The 17,736-nt window shown below is 52.7% G+C and overlaps 1 protein-coding gene across 4 annotated transcripts in view; it reads left to right on the plus strand.

Moving 5' to 3' along the window:
* INCENP (inner centromere protein) overlaps nucleotides 1-17,736 on the plus strand; it is a 675,150-nt gene that overhangs the window by 291,227 nt on the left and 366,187 nt on the right. For all 4 annotated transcript variants that reach the window (XM_069623903.1, XM_069623901.1, XM_069623902.1 and 1 more), the window contains exons 6-7: nucleotides 4,178-4,211; nucleotides 4,620-4,761. In XM_069623903.1, the coding sequence (XP_069480004.1) occupies nucleotides 4,178-4,211; nucleotides 4,620-4,761 (176 nt within the window). The remainder of the gene's footprint in view (nucleotides 1-4,177; nucleotides 4,212-4,619; nucleotides 4,762-17,736) is intronic.

The raw sequence follows: 17,736 nt of genomic DNA on the forward strand, positions 1-17,736 counted from the left end.
CAAGAGCAAGACTATTGTGGCGGTTCCCCTTCTGGATGATATTTGGTATGAGGCTCTGAACCTCACGAAGAACCCTTGCATGGCTCCAGCCAAACTGGATAGGCTAGACAAGAAATATAGGGTGCGGGACTCCGCACACAAGTGCCTGATGTCGTAGCCTTCACAGGATTCGATATCAACGGCCTCAAGGAAATGGTCGGCCAACCTGTCCTCGTCTTCAGTCCCTTCAGACAGCAAGAGGAAGAGGATGGACGCCATGGGAAAGGTGATTTACACTGCAGCGTCCACTATCCAGGCCGCCAACACACTGGCGATCCTGGCCAAGTACGACAGTGTTATGGTACAAGCTGGGGCCGATCCTGGCGTCTCTCACCGACGATAAGATGGAGGCAATCCCTCTCTTTCAGGAATGGGAAGTGGCTTTGGATCACGCCATCAGTGGTTTGGAGGTCGCCGACATAGTTCCGACAGATGGGGAACAGTGTCTGCCTTCGTCACCAAGGTTTGATCAAAGCCACAAATTTCCATCAGGAGGTCAAGGCGAAGGTGCTGGACATGCCCGTTCCTCGGCACCCTACAGCAGCACTGCTAGTCTTTTCGCTCCTCCATGGGAAAGTCGAGCAGGTCTTCACAAGTTTTCTCCATCTGACAGCTTTCCAGATCCTCAATGCAGGCAGGAAGCTATTGAAGCAGTTTCCAGGCCTACGGTAGCAGAGGACAGCGTTGCCGTTGCCGCAGGCCACCGGTAATGAAGCAAGCCTGAACCGATCGGGATGTCTGGCCCCCGCTCATGCTCCCCGGTGGGCAGTCGGGTGACTAGGTTCGTCAGCGAGTGGAGAAAGATCACTACTGACAGATGGGTGTTGGACTCTCTCACCCAAGGGGACACCCTGGAGTTTTACCGCAGGTGTCCTTGGATCCCTCCTGGTTACCAGTATGGAGCAGCACATCCCTCAGCTTCTGGAACAGGTATGAGCCATGCTGGGAAAAGGGGCCATCAAGCTAGTTCCCCCATCGTCTATTGCAGATACTTTCTGGTCATAAAGACGATTGGTCTGGAGGCCCATCCTAGACCTACGTCTCAACAAATACCTCAAGTCTCCAATTGGGGATGGTCAAGTTGCAACATGCGCTCGGCCAACTGGAAAAAGGAGACTGCGTGACGTAGTTGGACCTTGAGGATGCCTACTTCCATGTCCCCATTCACAAGTAACATCGGATGTTTCTAAGTTTCATGGTGCAGGGGACAGCATTATCAATTCAAGGCTCTACCTTTCGGCTTGAAGTCGGCCCAGGGTGTTCACAAAATGCCTGGCACCAGTGGCGGCCAATCTACGTGTACAGGGCATTCACATATACATGTACCTGGGAACTGGCCAAAGGACACGGACAACCATCCCTCTACTGACTGATCTGGGATTCTCCGTCAACTATCCCAGGTCCTGCTTTACGCCATTACAGAACGTGCTGTTCCTAGGCGCCAGACTCAATACGATGTCTTGCCTGGCTTCGCCCTTGGATGCAAGGATAACAGCCATTCAAGGAAAGGTGCAACAACTGTCGATTAAGACTGCCACGGTGCGGGCCATCGAGTCATTACTGGACATGTCGTCCTGCATCTACTTAGTCAGTCTCTGCAGGTTGCAAATGCAACCCTTTCAGGAATTCCTGGGCGCCTGCTGGATACAGGTTTCCGGAAGCTTCACGAAGAGTTCTGTCGGGCGATAGGATGGTAGTGTCAGCTCCAACATCACCCAGGGCACTGGTTTTCATCGCAACCCAGGATCACTGATCCTGATGGCTTGGCTTCTGCAGCCCTAGAGTTTGGAGGATATGAGTTGGCTGCGGACTGCAGGGAGGTCCTCGCCAAGGCCAGGGATTTGTCGACTTTGAAGTGCTATGGTCACAAGTGGAAGCGTGTCGCTACGTGGTGCCGGTCTCAGAAGATTACCTCTGAGGGTCACGGCCCTGCAGTTCCTTCCTTGCTATCCTTGGCCAGGGCCGGACTGGCGCACGCCTCTCAAGGTACATCTGGCGGCTATCTCCTGCTACACCAGGTCTCCAGGAAGATCTTCACTTTGAGAAATTTCTTGACAAGTCGGTGGGAACAATGGACTTTTTCAATCTTTCCCACTGCTGAAGGCTCCTGCCCCGTGTCAACGTGGTTCCGAGGAGGCTCATGGGGGGAGGGAGGGTGTTGGGCCTTTCGAGCTTATGCATTGGGCCCCTCTAGTTCCTTTCATGAAAGAAACTGCTTTCCTTGTGGCCATCACCTCTTCCAGAAGGGTAGGCGAGATCCAGGCCTTATCCTGCAGGCAAACCTACCTGACTTTCCATGAATCGAGGGTGGTGCTGCATACATACCTCTTTCATGCCGATGGTTCTGTCGGAATTCCACCTCAAGCTTTTGGTGTTGCCCGTTTTTTTCCCTGAAACCTTCGTCCCCAGCAGAAAGGGCCTTGCACTCGCTGGATGTTGCTCGTGCCCTGAAGTTCTGAAGATGGCTGTCAGAGGAGGGGCATAGGGAGAGGGCTGCCATTGGATGGGGGCAGTATGACCAAGAGAACAGTTATTGGTTTAGAGGAGAAATAGTTTTAAAGTGAAACTGGTTGAGGATTCCCAGCCTCGCGACAGGGAATATTCATGAGCATTTGAATCCATGCCAGAGAACAATAGTTACAGGTAAGTAACGTAACCTTCTACTTTGCTTTACATACCATAATTATGTAGTGCTGGTTTTTATAATAGTTTATGGATAATAATGGTGCTTACCTTTCTAAGGAATGATTTCCCTTTGTAAAACCACTATTTTTGCAATCCATAAGTGTATCGGCGTTTCTTTGGACCATATGTATGTTACAAGCTCTTTGTATCTTCCTACGGCCCTCTCTCTATCCCAAGATCAGCCTGATTCCTCTGTCCACGCTACCAAATTATGCAGTGCAGGTCTATGTTTAGAGTTGGTTTACTGTATTGCCCAAAGTACAGTTTTCTCAAGACCCTTGGGTGGACTTTAGGAACAATTCGCTTTACAGAACCGCCTCCAAATTTAGTGGGTACAGCAGTGGCAATTGGAGGGATAGTTAATCTTTCTGTTAGAATGGGATCCACTGAAGCTTTTCTGAGCTTCGATCTTACTTGGGCCAACCAGCCAATGAATGTCTTTACTGCTGAGGCTAGGGCCCACAGACCGTGGCAAGGGCAAGCGCACGAGGCAGGCCATTTGCTCCTCATGGCTCCGTTTGCTATGATTGTTATAAAATCGCTACACAGTGGTTCAACTTTCAAAGTAGTAAAGGGCTGCCACCAGCCTAGTACACTGGCATGCTATTACACAGGCATGAAATGGTCTACTTGTTTTTACGACTGCCCTGGTAGACTTCTGTGCCACCAATGCAGCCCATTTAAAATAGCATTACGGTTCTTACTGGGGCTTTGGCAGAAAGTCTAGCTGTGGATAAATGGGGCTGGACACAGAAGAAACCCAACACAAATACTAGTTGGGGCTGGTGACGAGGGCTTTCTATCCTAAAGCTATGGCAACAGTTTTTGCTAAATGGATATTACGAAAGTTACTGTGGATTTCCTCCTTTAGCTTCTCATAAACAAGGGATTTGAAAATAATTAAGGACCTAGCAAAGTAGCAGTGCTACTGGGTCAAAACGCAGAACTGGATGTCGCCTGCTGCCTCTGCAGGACTCGAAATTAAGGTCAAATAAGCTGGAGCTAAAAGCAGCTCCTGGCTATCCAGCATTAACCAGTGACCACGAGCTACCACTGGGAAACAAGGAGCTAGTACATGGTGTTTTGCAAATGTAACTTCCACATAAAATGCAATCTTACAATTTTGTGCCTTATTTATGACCCCTTGTGCTTTAAATGGTGAATGTGTCCTAATGTTTGTTTTTAGATGACCCAGATGCACAAATTTAAGTTCACATAGGTGTTCAGCATCCACTGGCCTGGTGAGCCAAAAGTAGCTCCTGGTAGTTTGTCAGGCTAACAAGGCTTTTAGGCTACAAGCAGGTGCTAAAAAGCTCCCTGCTCTGGCCTCCTAGATGTGGCATCTCATAAGCGAAGGCTTTCTTTAAGGTGTTTTGATAACTTATGTGCCTTTCATGGCTTGATGGCTGTATGACATTTTTTGGTGTGATGACCCGATATATTTTTCTTTCAGGCCAGAGCCAATTTCCAGTGTTGAAGAAAAAGAGGTAAGATCTCAGGGTTTCTGTGCATATGGGTACCTTGCATCAGTATCCTTAGCCCCCGCCCCCTGATCTGATCTTATTTTTTTTCATTGTGTTAAGGAATGGGGTTGGGAGCTTGAAGCCTGTATCTTCAGTCATGCCAGCTAAGACACTGCAGTTGAAAATCAACCTTTGCAGTCTCCTCTGCAGCTCTGCATAGAGGAATTCCTTGCTCGCACCATGGAAGCCTTTGTATGCATGCATAGCTCGCCAATGACCTGCTGTTCACCATAGTCATCTCCATGGGGGTCCATCTTATACATGCCTCTGTGGTTTGTAATGGCCAGACTGATCATGGCGGAGGGAGTAGATGGGGTGGGGGGGATGAGGGGTTATTGGGATAGCTGCCTTAAATTGTGCCTTGTGCTTTAGGAATGCCAGAGTCCAAGGAGGTCTCTACGTTCCAGGAATGCTAAGAAGATTGCCATCAGTAACCCGCCCATTGAACCTGAACAACCTTTCCGTAGAGTTACCCGGCAGAATTTGGCAGTAGTAAAAACTGGAGAAGATAAAGGTATGTGAAACCACAGACCCCTCTTGTGTTTCATAAAATGGGGAAGTGCCAATTGGCACAATAAGTTGCTTTATCATTTGGTGAAACAGCTTCTGCATTGAGTCTGTAACACTGCGTTCTAGTGACTGTCGGGTAGTTCTTCTTGTTTTTAAGTTGAAGCAATAGTGTGACTATATACCATTGGAGTGCAGATTTGTACAATCCACATCACCATCTTTATACAGTTTATTTCTGCCATTGAATTCATGGATGCAAGGATTAAATTTAAAACCCTTTGCATTGTCCACAAGGCTTTCTGGGGCCTGGGTCCAAAATACCTTCAACTATCCCTCTGTAAATAAAAACCTCCCCTCTTGAGCTCTTCGCTCCTCTAACTCCCGCAGGGTCAGTCGTTTTTCAAAGAAACAAGCTGGGGGTAGATCTTTATTTGGCCGGTGCCTGCCTTTGGAACTGCCTCCCTGCTACCTTGAAACTTGAGGAGAACCATCTACGGTTCTGGAAGCTCCTCAAGATCTTCCTCTTCGCCTCTGCCCCTGCCCCTATTCTCCCCTGCTGATCTGCTTCCTCTATCGGCACTGTTGCACCTGGCCACCCTCAGTCCTTGGGCCCAGGTACCTGCTCACCCTGCCACCCTCCTGCACTGCCTCCTGGCCTCACCTTGCACTGGGGCCTGTATCTGTACCCATACAGTCCCCCATTCTTCTGCACTTATTAGATACTGTATCTGACTAATCTTGCACTTTGCCACTCACATGCTGCACTAGCACCGTCTTTGATCACCTTATTTATTTACTTATTAATCTCCTATGCTCTGCACTTTCCAATTTCTCCCCCCTGCCATGCACTTCCCCCTTTTTCCCTTCCCCATGCACTTGCGCGTTCTCGATGTCACAGGGCCTAGTAAGATCGCTGTTTTTGTTTTCTCCCGTTACCCTGTCTTTGCCTGGTCGCGCTCTGAAACACATGTGTACGAGCGTGATATAAATAATATATCAAATCATATTCTAAAGGGCTGCAAGCAAACTGATTACTAAAGATAAAGCGACATTTGTAAACAACCGTTAAGAGGGGGGGGGGGTCTTTAATCTCTTTTTATTATGCAAAGAAATTCTTACAGTACATTATAATTTGTAAGGAAATGGCACTGGGGTCCTCCCTTTGATCAGGTAGAATACGGAGTCTGCCTTGGACTGTGTCTGGAGTATCGTGTGTACATGTAGCCCTTGCATACTCTTCTGTTTTTCAGTGGAGAAGTGCGTTGTCAGGTGCACACTAGTCTGTTCTGTCTGGTACATGCCCCGCCTCTCGACCTGGTTGCAACCTATCAGCGGCCTTTGCACGAAATTTCAACTGACTTTGTAGCGTGCCCTTTTCCAAAAAGGAATTGCATTTTGAGAGGCAAAGAAAGTGGTGTGTATTTTCAGCAAAATAAGCTATTAAAATGGAAAAGGAAGTAAAAGTGGCTCTAATGATTCACATGCTCATGAATATTCCCCGTCGTCAGGCCGGGAATCCTCGGTAAAGAAAAAATCAGTATCAGTTTTGTTTCTGATCTGTCTTTCTCAGTAGTAACTAATCACTGGTCTCTGGGTCATACTGCCCCCAGCCAATGACTGCCCTCTCCCTAAGCCCCGCCTCTGGCAGCCATCTTCAGATTTTTACCGCACGCTCAAGTGTTGGAAGTCCTCGTGTTTAGCTCTTGAGCTTTTGCTGCGTTTTTGCGCTTTTTCAAAGAGAATTTCTCGTTTTTCGGTCAAATAGAGCCTCAAGCTCCACCGTCTCTACATCCAATTAACGGGTATCCATGTCAGATTTTTTTCTACGCCCCTCAAGGGTGAAGATTTCGTCGAGTTACGCTTCTTGGAGGATTCCAGAAGTTTCTGGGGCCTACTCGAACATGGCCCAGGAGAAAGGAAGCTCGACGCCCGGAAAGCTGTCCAGGGTTTGGCCTGGATGCCAGCTACAGAATGTGTTCGAGGATGAGCATTCGAAATGTCTCTACTGCCTTCATGAGGACAAAACGCACGTGGAGAAGGACTTTGCGTTTTGCAGGAACATGTCGGGAACGGACCATCAGGGACCGACACCTTCGAGCCTCCAACTGGCTGGAAGGAAGGAGTCCGTCAGGTAAGAAGAAGTCTGAGCGGTCTAAGTCCTGTGAGGGTGCCCCGGTGACGGGGGCCCAACAGAAGGCAAAGCACCGAGTCCGCGGGCACCGGGAGCGCCGAACGGTTGGGCTCTTCGGCTGCCAGGCAGGGCACGCCTTCCCCGGCACCATCAACCAAGAGCCAACGCTCTGGTTCGGGGAAGAGGAAATCTGAGAACCTGGGTAAGCTTCTGGAGAGGCTCCGGTCGATCTCGAAGGATTCGGCCGAGGGGGAGCGAGGCGTGACCCTCTCCCCAAGGTGGAGTCCTCAAGCACGCCCAAGGCGGTGAAGGCCTTGATTTACCTGGCCAAGGCCTCTATCAAGGAAGTCGCGGCGGCCCTGGCGCAGCCTGTGGAGGCTACACCAGTGAAGGCGACCTCAGGGCCCAGAGTCTCCCTGCCTCCGCGGAGGGAAGCCTCTTTCAGACCCATCGAGAAGACCCCGGCGGAAAAAGAGGCGGGGGGGCGGGGCGGTAGCCATTGTGGACACGGACACAGCATCCGAGGAGGAGCTGGTAGAAGTCTTAGAGGGCCTCAACGAGGGCGTCGAAGAGACCCGTCCCCACGGGAGGGATTCCGACGAGGGTGACAACGAGAGTGACGGCGGCACCGGCGAGGGTCATAGTCGTCACCCGTCACGCCCGTCGCTTCCGGAGCCGCAGGATAACTCTGCTGCCATTTTGTTGGCAATACAATCCTTATGTTCAGAGGTAAGGACGAGATTGCCCTTGCCACCGACGAAGGATCTGGAACCAGGCTGGACGGAGGAGCCAGAGCCAGGCCCAGCGTGAAGCCCCCCCCCCCCCCGAACAAGAGAAGAGTGATCCATCCAGCCCCACCTTTTCAACCCTCGTGGCCTGCTCAGCCTTTACCCACGTCCCCCGTCCCTGGGGGTGACATGGGAACGGACACGGCCACGACGGGTACCGATGACGACGGGACGGAGCTCCCATCAGCCCGGGCCTCCCCGTCCGACGAGATCGGATCTTTCCATGCAATGATCGCCAGGGCATCCAAGCTTTTTCAGCTCTGCCCCGACTAGTAGAAGGAAGGTTTTCTTTACCAACGGCGCGAGGCCAAGAGGAAGGCAGTCCTCACCGTGCCTCTGCTGGATGACCTCTGGGACGAGGTTCTCACCCTTCTAAAGAACCCGTCTTCGACGCCTGCCAAGAGGGATCGGTACGAGAAGTACTGGGTCCCCGACACTGCCCCTTTGTGCCTTACGGCACAACCGACCCCTGACTCGGTCGTCTCAGCGGTGGCCAAGAAGAAGGCGGGGGGGGGGGGAGGGGCGGCATCGGCCTCAACGCCAACTTCCCCGCCTGACGGCGAGGGAAAGAAGCTGGACGCAATGGGACGACGAGTTCTCGTCGGCGGCAACAACGATTAAGGCGGCCAACGCCCTCGCTATCGTGGCACGCCACGACGGAGTTATGGTACAAGATCGCCCCCCCTGTTGGACTTCCTACCGGATGACAAGAGGGCCGAGGCCCTGGAGATCTTGCAAGAAGGCGAAGTTGCGTCAAACCACGCCATTACGGTGGCAATGGACATTGCCGACACCGGTTTCCGCCAGCTAGGCAACAGCGTTTGCCTTAGACAAGGGTGGCTCAAGGCGACGGATTTCCGCCAGGACTTACAAGCCAAGGTGTTGGACATGCCGTTCGACGGGAACAGCCTGTTTGGGAAAACGGTGGATGAGTCCCTCTAAGCCATCAAGGCGGACACAGACAGCTAAGGCCCTAAGCGTTCTCCGGCAACGAAGGCTGTCCTTTCAGAGCACCAGAGGCAAGCAGGGTGCCTCCAAGGGATTTGGTGGTGGCTCCTCTACATACCGCCAAGCGGCCCGCTCCTCGTTGCAGGAAGCCTATAGAGGACGTGGCAAGTCTGGTGGGCCCCGCCATTGTCGCCAGAGAGGCCAAGGTGGCAAGGCATCCTCCAAGTAAGATTTAACCGACAGCGGTGTTGGGCCCCCACCGAAGCACCCCGGTGGGAGGCCGGCTGCCGAAGTTCGTCAGCGTGTGGGAGTCCATCTCCACCGACCGTTGGGTGCTGGACGCCCTGGCCCAGGGGCACGCCCTCGAATTTCTAAAAAAAGTGCCCCCGCATTCCGCCTGTGGCCAGGAAGGAAAATCGCATCCCTCAACTGCTATTGGAGGTAAGGTCGATGCTCAAAAAAGGTGCCATCGAGCTCGTCCCGAAGAGGCTCCGGAGTATACTCAAGGTACTTCCTTGTGCAAAAGAAGACAGGAGGATGGCGCCCCAACCTGGACCTGCGACGACTGAACACGTACATCAAGGCACAGAAGTTCCGGATGGTCACCCTCCAGCACATGCTGGGACAGCTGAAGGAGTACGATTTCTTGTTGTCGTTGGATTTGGAGGATGCGTACTTCCACATCCCCATTCTGAAAGGACACCGAAAGTTCCTCAGGTTCGTGGTCCAAGGACGGCACTACCAGTTCAAGGCCCTCCCGTTCGGATTGAAGTCGGCACCCAGGGTGTTCACCAAGTGCCTCGCACCGGTGGCGGCGCGGCTGCAGGGGATCCACTTCTACCCCTACCTGGACGACTGGCTCATCCGAGCAAGGACAAGGAAGCTCGCCATAGACCACACAGCGAAGACCGTCCAGCTGCTCACGGACCTGGGATTCTCCATCAACTTTCCCAAATCCCACCTGGTCCAGTCAAGTCACACTGTTTCTGGGAGCCAAGCTCGACACAGTGGCGCGTCTGGCCTCGTCGGAGGAAAGGACGAAGGCCATCCTGGGCAAGGTGCAGCGTCTGCTGGTCACGGACGTGGCCAGGGTGAGGTCCATCAAGTCCCTCCTCGGGATGATGTTCTCCTGCATATATCTTGTGCGCCTGTGCAGGCTTCGGAGGCGCCCTCTGCAAGAGTTCCTCGACTCCTGCTGGATCCAAGCGACGGGCAGCTTCGAGGACAGGATCCCACTCAACGAGACCTTCCAACGAGCGATACGGTGGTGGCGCACCCGCGCACATCTGACGGCGGGCATACTTTCAGACCCCATCCCACCAGATAACGGTGACGGATGCCTCCCTGGAAGGGTGGAGAGCGCACACCGGAGAACTTCACGCGAGAGGCCTTTGGCTCCCGGAGGAGAATACGCTCCACATCAACATCCTGGAGCTCCGTGCAGTGTTCTGGGCCCTCGGGTCCTTTCGCCCGCCCCTCAAGGGCAAGGTGGTGATAATCTTCACCGACAACACCACCACAATGTTCTACATCCGGAAGCAGGGAGGAACCAGATCCCCAGCCCTCTCCAAGGAAGCCCAGGATCTGTGGCATTGGGCCATCGCCCAAGGGATGTTTCTGGTGCCCTTTCATCTGGCAGGGATAAAGAACCGCATCGCCGACTCACTCAGCAGGGAGCTGCGCTCGTGCCACGAGTGGGAACTGTCAGGATCAAGTGGATCGACTCGTCCGACGATGGGGAAACCGCAGATCGACCTGTTCGAAGGCGTCAACTCCAAGTGCCAGAGGTTCGCCAGCAGGTTTCCCCAGCCGAGGAGCATGGGCGATGCTTTCTCGTTCCCCTGGGACGGCCTGTTCCTATATGCGTTCCCTCTGTTGCCGTTGCTGCTCCGACTCGTCAACCAGCTCAAGAGGTCCCGGTGCAGGATGATCCTAGTCACACCGGCGTGGCCGAGGCAGATCTGGTTCCTGGACCTTCTGGACTTGTCAGCGTCCCCACCAGTCAAGCTGCCGACGGACGCGGATCTTCTCTCCAGAGAAGGAGGCGCCATATGTCATCACGACCCGGAGTCGCTGAACTTGCAGGCCTGGCTCCTGCAGCACTAGAGTTTGGAGGGTACGATATCTCGGCTGATTGCAGAGGTCCTTGGAAAAGCCAGGGCGTCCTCGACTCTCAAGTGCTACGGACATAAGTGGAAGAGGTTCTCTGTCTGGTGCCGTGCACAGAAGATTAACCCTCTACGGATTATGGCCCCTCAAGTGCTGCCGTACCTACTGTCGCTGGCCAAGGCTGGACTGGCTCACGCCTCCAAGATGCATCTGGCTGTGATCTCTCGATACACCAGAACCACATGGCGGGCGTCCTTGTGGTCCCATCGCCTGGTGAAGGAATTTATGAAGGGACTGTTCCGATCGTTCCCGCCGGTGAAGGACCCTGCCCTGGCGTGAACTCAATGTGGTGCTGACCAGGCTCATGGGGGCGCCATTCAAGCCCCTGCGTTCTGCACCGTTGAAGTTCCTGTCGTGGAAGACTGCGTTTCTTGTGGCCATCACCTCCGCACGGCGAGTGCGAGAGCCTCCATACTTGACTTTTCACGACACGAGGGTGGTGCTGAGGACGCACCCCTCTTTTATGCCCCAGGTACCGTCAGACTTTCACCTCAACGAGCCCTTGGTGTTACCAGTTTTCTTCCCGTCGCCTTAGTCACCGGCCGAGAGGACTTTGCACTCGCTGGATGTGGCTAGAGCGCTGAAGTTCTACGTGGACCGCACAAAGTTTTCAGAAGACATCGCAGCTTTTTGTGAACTTTGGACCTGTGAACCAAGGGAAGGCCCTCTCGAAGGCTTCCATTTCCAGATGGCTCTCCGGCTGCATCACACACTCATCGGTTGGCAAACCGACCGTTGCCTGGCCGTCTGAGAGCCCATTCGACCAGAGCTATCGCTGCTACCACGGCGTTCTTGTCTGGTGTGCCCCTGCTGGAAATCTGCAGGGCTGCTACGTGGAGGTCGACGCGCACACCTTCACGAGATTCTACTGCGTCGACTGGGATTCCAGGGTCGGCCAAGCGGTGCTGCGCAACCTGTTTGCCTAAGGTGATCCTGGGGAGGAGGTGTAAGAACTGCTTGATGTTGAGTTTTGATGTAATGCTTAATGTTGAGCCTTTGTTCCACCTCCCGTTGGTTGTGCATGTGTGTACTGCTATGTATTCTTATATTCATGAGCATGTGAATCCATGGCAGACCCCATGCTGGAGAAGGAACAAGTTACTTACCTGTAACTGTTGTTCTCCAGCATGGGTCTGGCATGGATTCGCATGCAAACCCTCCCTTCTGCCCCTCTACGGCTCTTCACTTGGTCATACTGCCACTTTGCGTGCTACCAAATCTGAAGATGGCTGCCAGAGGCGGGGCTTAGGGAGAGGGCAGTCATTGGCAGGCGGCAGTATGACCCAGAGACCAGGGATTGGTTACTACTGAGAAAGACTGGTCAGAAACTGATACTGATTTTTTCTTTACCGAGGATTCCCGGCCTGACGGGGGAATATTCATGAGCATGTGAATCCATGCCAGACCCATGCTGGAGAAAAGTTACAGGTAAGTAACTTGTTCCTTACTATCATTTCTTTTTTTTAAACATCTTTTTATTAAGTTCTCATCAGTTACAACATCACTCAGTCAATGTATTTCATGGTAAATTTACAGCAATAGCATCATCACATGTCAAGCAGTTCATCGTTCACATCTGTTTCGCTGTCCGTAAGTATGTCACATAGATATGTCCTGAAACGGCTCCAGATGTCCTTCGGTCGGCTCGCGCTGGGTTGGGTAAGCACATATTGTTCCTCACACTCATTGATGTATGTTAGTTCTCGCAAAAGTGTTCATGGTAGGGGGCTTTGAGATTTTCCATACTTGAAATATACATTTCTTAGCAATAATACAGGATACATTAAACAGTCTTCTGACTTTTTCCGAGCATTTACCGATGTCCCCGAACAAATATATTTGGGGAGACAAATGCGGAGGAATCTGTGTGACATCAGCCAACATGGCAGCTACCTGTTCCCAAAACCGTGCCACTTCCGGGCAGAATCCCACATTTGGGACAATTGCCTGAATCGTCTGGTGTGAATTTAGCAACCTTTGCAGGCGTGTAGTGTAACCTATTGAGAATCTTGAATTTTATCTGGCGTGGTCCCCCATTGAGGGATACCTTTTTCGTGAGTGCGCAATATCTGCCCCATTTGTCGTCAGGTATTTGCATTTCCATATCTGTTTCCCATTTCTTTCACCCGGTTGGCCTTGGGGGTGTGGATCTGTATTACCTTATACAATTTGGAGATACCCAGCCCGTCCTGTGTTGTAACCAGTTGTTTGCAAGGGTGAGAGGTGGGTTCGTCCGGGAATGACAGCCAGCATGCTTGATATGCAGATCTCATTCTATAGTACTGTAATATACGGAGTGGGCCTCCTCCCACGCCTCTTGTGAATACATCAAGGATTGCGAGCTTCCCCTCTATATACATATCTCCCACTTTCATCTCTCTGTCAGGGTCCCAGGCCTCCTGTATACTAGTATCAAATGTAGGGGGATGTTTGGATAATTCCAAAGGGGAGTCTCGGGGTTATATGGCATTTCTATATTCAGCAGAATCGCCATCCTTAAGATGATAGTACTCCCGAATCTGCTATACCTGTTTGTAAATATCCCCATATGGCCGGGAAAGGAATTCTTCTCCAGGCTTAGGTCCATGGCGGTGTCGTTTCTCGGGAGCGGGGGGGAGGAGGGGGTGGCCAGGATCAGCTGGGAAAAGATGACAGAACCATATGAAACAGGGGGGGATTGCGGCAACAGATTTTGAGCTCTACTGCATAGTGGCGAAGGCTCAGTTCGCAAGGTACTGGTATGATGAGGTAGATAATTCACCACACACCTGGATAGAGGAGTACACCACTGCACCCACAGATATCAAATCTGTCATTTACGAGACAGATGCATGTGAATTTGACCCTGTGAGCTGCACCGTTAGGGCCTGGGGGGGGGCGATATTTAAAAGACTGAATATAGAAATGCCTTACTATCATTTCTAATAGTTTCCAGTATGGTAGTCCTCATAGTGTGCGAAAACTGAATTACTCTGACATCTATTGTGATGCTGGATGGGTGTCGGCTCGGCACACGTGATGTATCTGAAGATTATGTAGCAGTGTTCCACTCAGGACAGTTGGAAGTCAGTTTCCTGTTTGGTGGACACCAATGCTTCCCTGTATAGGTAATTGCTGTATATGTAAATAAGTCCTACTATATAACATTACCTGGCGTTCTGATTTGGTCCTGCTATCTTGAAAATGACACGGTGAAGACGTGGTCTCCTGGAGTACCCTGGAAGCAAGCATGCATGCAGATAAAGTAGCTGCGGTGGGTGGAATTGGCGGCGTCAATCGGCCCCGGGTTGTAGGTATTTTAATCATTTTTGCATTGCTTATAATTTACACCAGCCAACCCGCAGAGAAGCCCCCTCACCCCCCCTTCCTTCAGGACAAGGTAGGCCTAAAGCCAGGCCTCGCGAAAACGGTGCCTATTTGAACTCACAGTGCCTATCTTAGTTAGTCCGCATATGCCCCTGGAATAGCATCCATTTATTTCTTTGTGTTTTATAACATGTCTAATACTGTAGATAGATCCAGGATTCAAACCTCTGGTGCTCCGCGCGTTGCCCCTTTACTATACTCCAGTGGCGTGACAGTCCTGCATGGAATGTTGGAAGATTAAGTATCGTAACATTTTAGACGTCTTGTGCCCACTACATCAGTGTATGGGTTCAGGCTTGCCCCTCATACAGTGTAGAGCAGCACTGCATTGAAATATACAACTAAACTGCTTTCTATGCAGAATGTGTCCTGTAGGCAAAATACGGGATGCATGTCGGTTTCTCAAGGGAGCCCTGGATCTTGCTGAGCATATGCTGGGCTGTATGTCTGGGTGTGCACCGTTGGCAATGGAAGATGGAAGGGTTAACCTGATCAATACTGGATGAGCCCAGAGGAACTGCGCAGAGTGGGGCCTCGTTGCCACTCGGGCATCACATCCATTGCTAGAGTGTGCAAGACTTCTACTCTTGAACACCCAAGAAAGGACCACCTCAACACTGACGTTTTCTGTATAGGCTATAGGCTTGGCATTGTTGGGCAACAGGAAGATTCACCCTGCCCTTTGCCTATCCATCTCCAGGAGACTAATGCTTAGCAAAATAGTACTACCGTACAAAAGAAGTGTTCCTATCACAGACTTGTGGTCCACTTTCTGATGCGGCAAGAAATGTACACATTTAAACTTAATCATCGCTGCATTGCTCATAGTTTCCATGCCGTGCAACATTTTCAAAAGTTCTGCGCATAGGATGCTTGTTTCTCCAGCATGGGGTCTGGCATGGATTCACATGCTCATGAATATTCCCTGTCGTCAGGCTAGGAATCCTCGGTAAAGAAAAAATCAGTATCAGTTTCGTTTCTGATCTGTCTTTCTTAGTAGTAACCAATCACTGATCTCTGAGCCATACTGCCCCCAGCCAATGACTGCCCTCTCCCTAAGCCCCGCCTCTGGCAGCCATTCTCAGATTTTTACCACACGTTCAAGTGTTGGGAGTCCTCGTGCTTTCGCTCTCGAGTTTTTGCTGCGATTTCACTTTTTCAGGAGATTTTCTAATTTTTTTGGTTTAATCGAGCCTCAAGCTCCACCGTTTCTACGTCCGATAACTGGGACCCGTTTTGGAATTCTTCTACGCCCCTCAAGGGTGAAGTTTTCGTCGAGTTTACACTTCTTGGAGGATTCCGGAAGATCTGCGGCCTACCTCAACGGACATGGCCCAGGACAAGGGAAGCTCGACGTCCGGATCCAAGCGGTTCAGGTGCTGCCCTGGATGCAGATTACAAAACGTTTTCAAGGACGACGAGCATTCGCAATATGTCTCTACTGCCTTCATGAGGACAAGACGCATGTGGAGAAGGACTGTGCGTTCTGCAAGAACCTTTCGGAACGGACCAGACAAGATCGTCGTTCCCACCTCGCCGCCTGGCTGGACAAGGGCACAGCAGGTGAGAAGGCGAAGAAAAAGTCTGAGCGGGCTTCTAAGTCCTGTGAGGGCGCCCCGGCGACGGGGGCCCAACAGAAGGCCGAGCACCATGAGTCCGCAGGCACCGGGAGCGCTGAAAGGTCGGGCTCTTCGGCTGCCAGGCAGGGCGTGCCTTCCCCGGCACGTTCAACCACGAGCCAGCGCTCTGGTTCGGGGAAGAGTAAGTCCGAGAACCCGGGTAAGCTGCTGGAGCGGCCCCGGTCGATCTCTAAGGGGGAACGAGGCGCTGACCACCCCCGAGGCGAAGGCCCAGGACGCACCTAAGGCGGTGAGGGTTTGATCCAGCCGGCAAAGGCCTCTATCGAAGTGGTTGCTGCGACCCTGGCGAAGCCGTCTGAGACTATGCCAGTGGAAACGGCCTCTGGGCCCAGAGTATCCCTGCCACCGCGGAGGGAATCCTCTTTCCAGCCCATCGTTGAGACCCCTGTGAAGTCCCCGGTGGAAAAAGAGGGGGGTTGAGGGGGAGGCTGGTGGCCATTACAGACTCGGAATCAGCCTCTGAGGAGCATCTGGAGGAAACGGAGAAGAGCCTCAACGAGAGGTTCATAGGCCTCAACGAGAGGTTCGATCCCAGGGGACGATCCCCGCTGATGTGATCAAAGATAGCGATGAAGAGGACCCAGTGGAGCGGCCATCCCGTCCGTCGCAGCCATTACCTGAGCCCCAGGATAGCTCGGCGGCCATTTTGTTGGCGATCCAATCCTTATGTACCGAGATAAGGACGAGATTGCCACGGACCCCGACGGAGGATCCAGAACCAGGCCCGTCATGAAACGCGCCGGACAAGCGGACGAGAGTCCACCCCTCTCGGCCCTTCCTGCCCGCGAGGCCTGTGGACCCCTCATCCCCCTCGCCGGACCCTAGAGAGGATACGGCGACGGATACAGTGATGGGGATGGCACAACGGACATCCCGTAATCACCCCCCTCCAGCCGACGAAATTGGCTCCTTTCGCGCCATGATAACCAGGGCATCCGAGCTCTTCCAGCTCTGCCCTGAAGAACAAAAAAAGGAAGGGTTTCTTTACCAACGACGAGATGCCAAGAGGAAGATGGTCCTCGAGGTGCCTTTGCTCGACGACATCTGGGACGAGGGGCTTGCTATCCTCAAGAACCCTTACACGGCACCCCCCAAGAGGGACAGGTACGAGAAGTAAGAGAGTCCCTGATGCCGCCCTCTTGTGCCTCGGGGCCCAGCCCACGCTGGACTCTGTCGTCTCGGCAGCGGCTAAGAAGACAGCAGCGGGTGCGACGGCTTCAACTTCCACTTCCCCGCCCGACAGCGAGGGCAAGAAGTTGGACTCCATGGGACGACGAGTCATCTCGTCAGCGGCGACGACGATTAAGGCGGCCAATGCCTTAGCGATCGTGGCCCGCTACGACAGGGAGCTCTGGTTCAAGATGGTTCCCCTGCTAGACTTCCTACCTGATAAGAGGGCGGAGGCCCTAGAAATTCTGCAGGAAGGCGAGGTGGCGTCGGATCACGCCAGAAGGGTGGCAACGGACATTGCAGATACTGGATTGCACCAACTGTGCAACGGAGTTTGCCTCCGACACGGCTGGCTCAAGGCGACGGACTTTCGCCAGGACGTCCAGACCAGAGTGTTGGATATGCCGTTCGACGGCAACAACCTTTTTGGCAAGACGGTGGACGAGTCACTCCAGGCCATCAAGACCGACACTGAGATGTCCCGGGCCCTAGGGGTACTTCAACAACGATGGCCCTTTCGGAACTCCGGAGGCAGAGAGGGTGCCTCCAAGGGATCCAGCGGTGGCTCTTCCACATACCGCCAGGCGGCCCGCTCCTCGTCCCAGGAGGCCTACAGAGGTCGCGGCAAGCAAGGGGGTTCCCGCCATCATCACCAAGGAGGCCAAGGCGGCAAGGCCTCCAAGCAAGACTGATCCGGCCGTGTCGTCGGGCCCCCACCAAAGCACCCCGGTGGGAGGCCGGCTGACGAAGTTCGTCAGCGGGTGGGA

The sequence above is a fragment of the Ambystoma mexicanum genome, chromosome 11, assembly GCF_040938575.1.
Source record: "Ambystoma mexicanum isolate Mex_15411 chromosome 11, UKY_AmexF1_1, whole genome shotgun sequence".
In the NCBI taxonomy this organism is placed as follows: Eukaryota; Metazoa; Chordata; class Amphibia; order Caudata; family Ambystomatidae; genus Ambystoma; species Ambystoma mexicanum.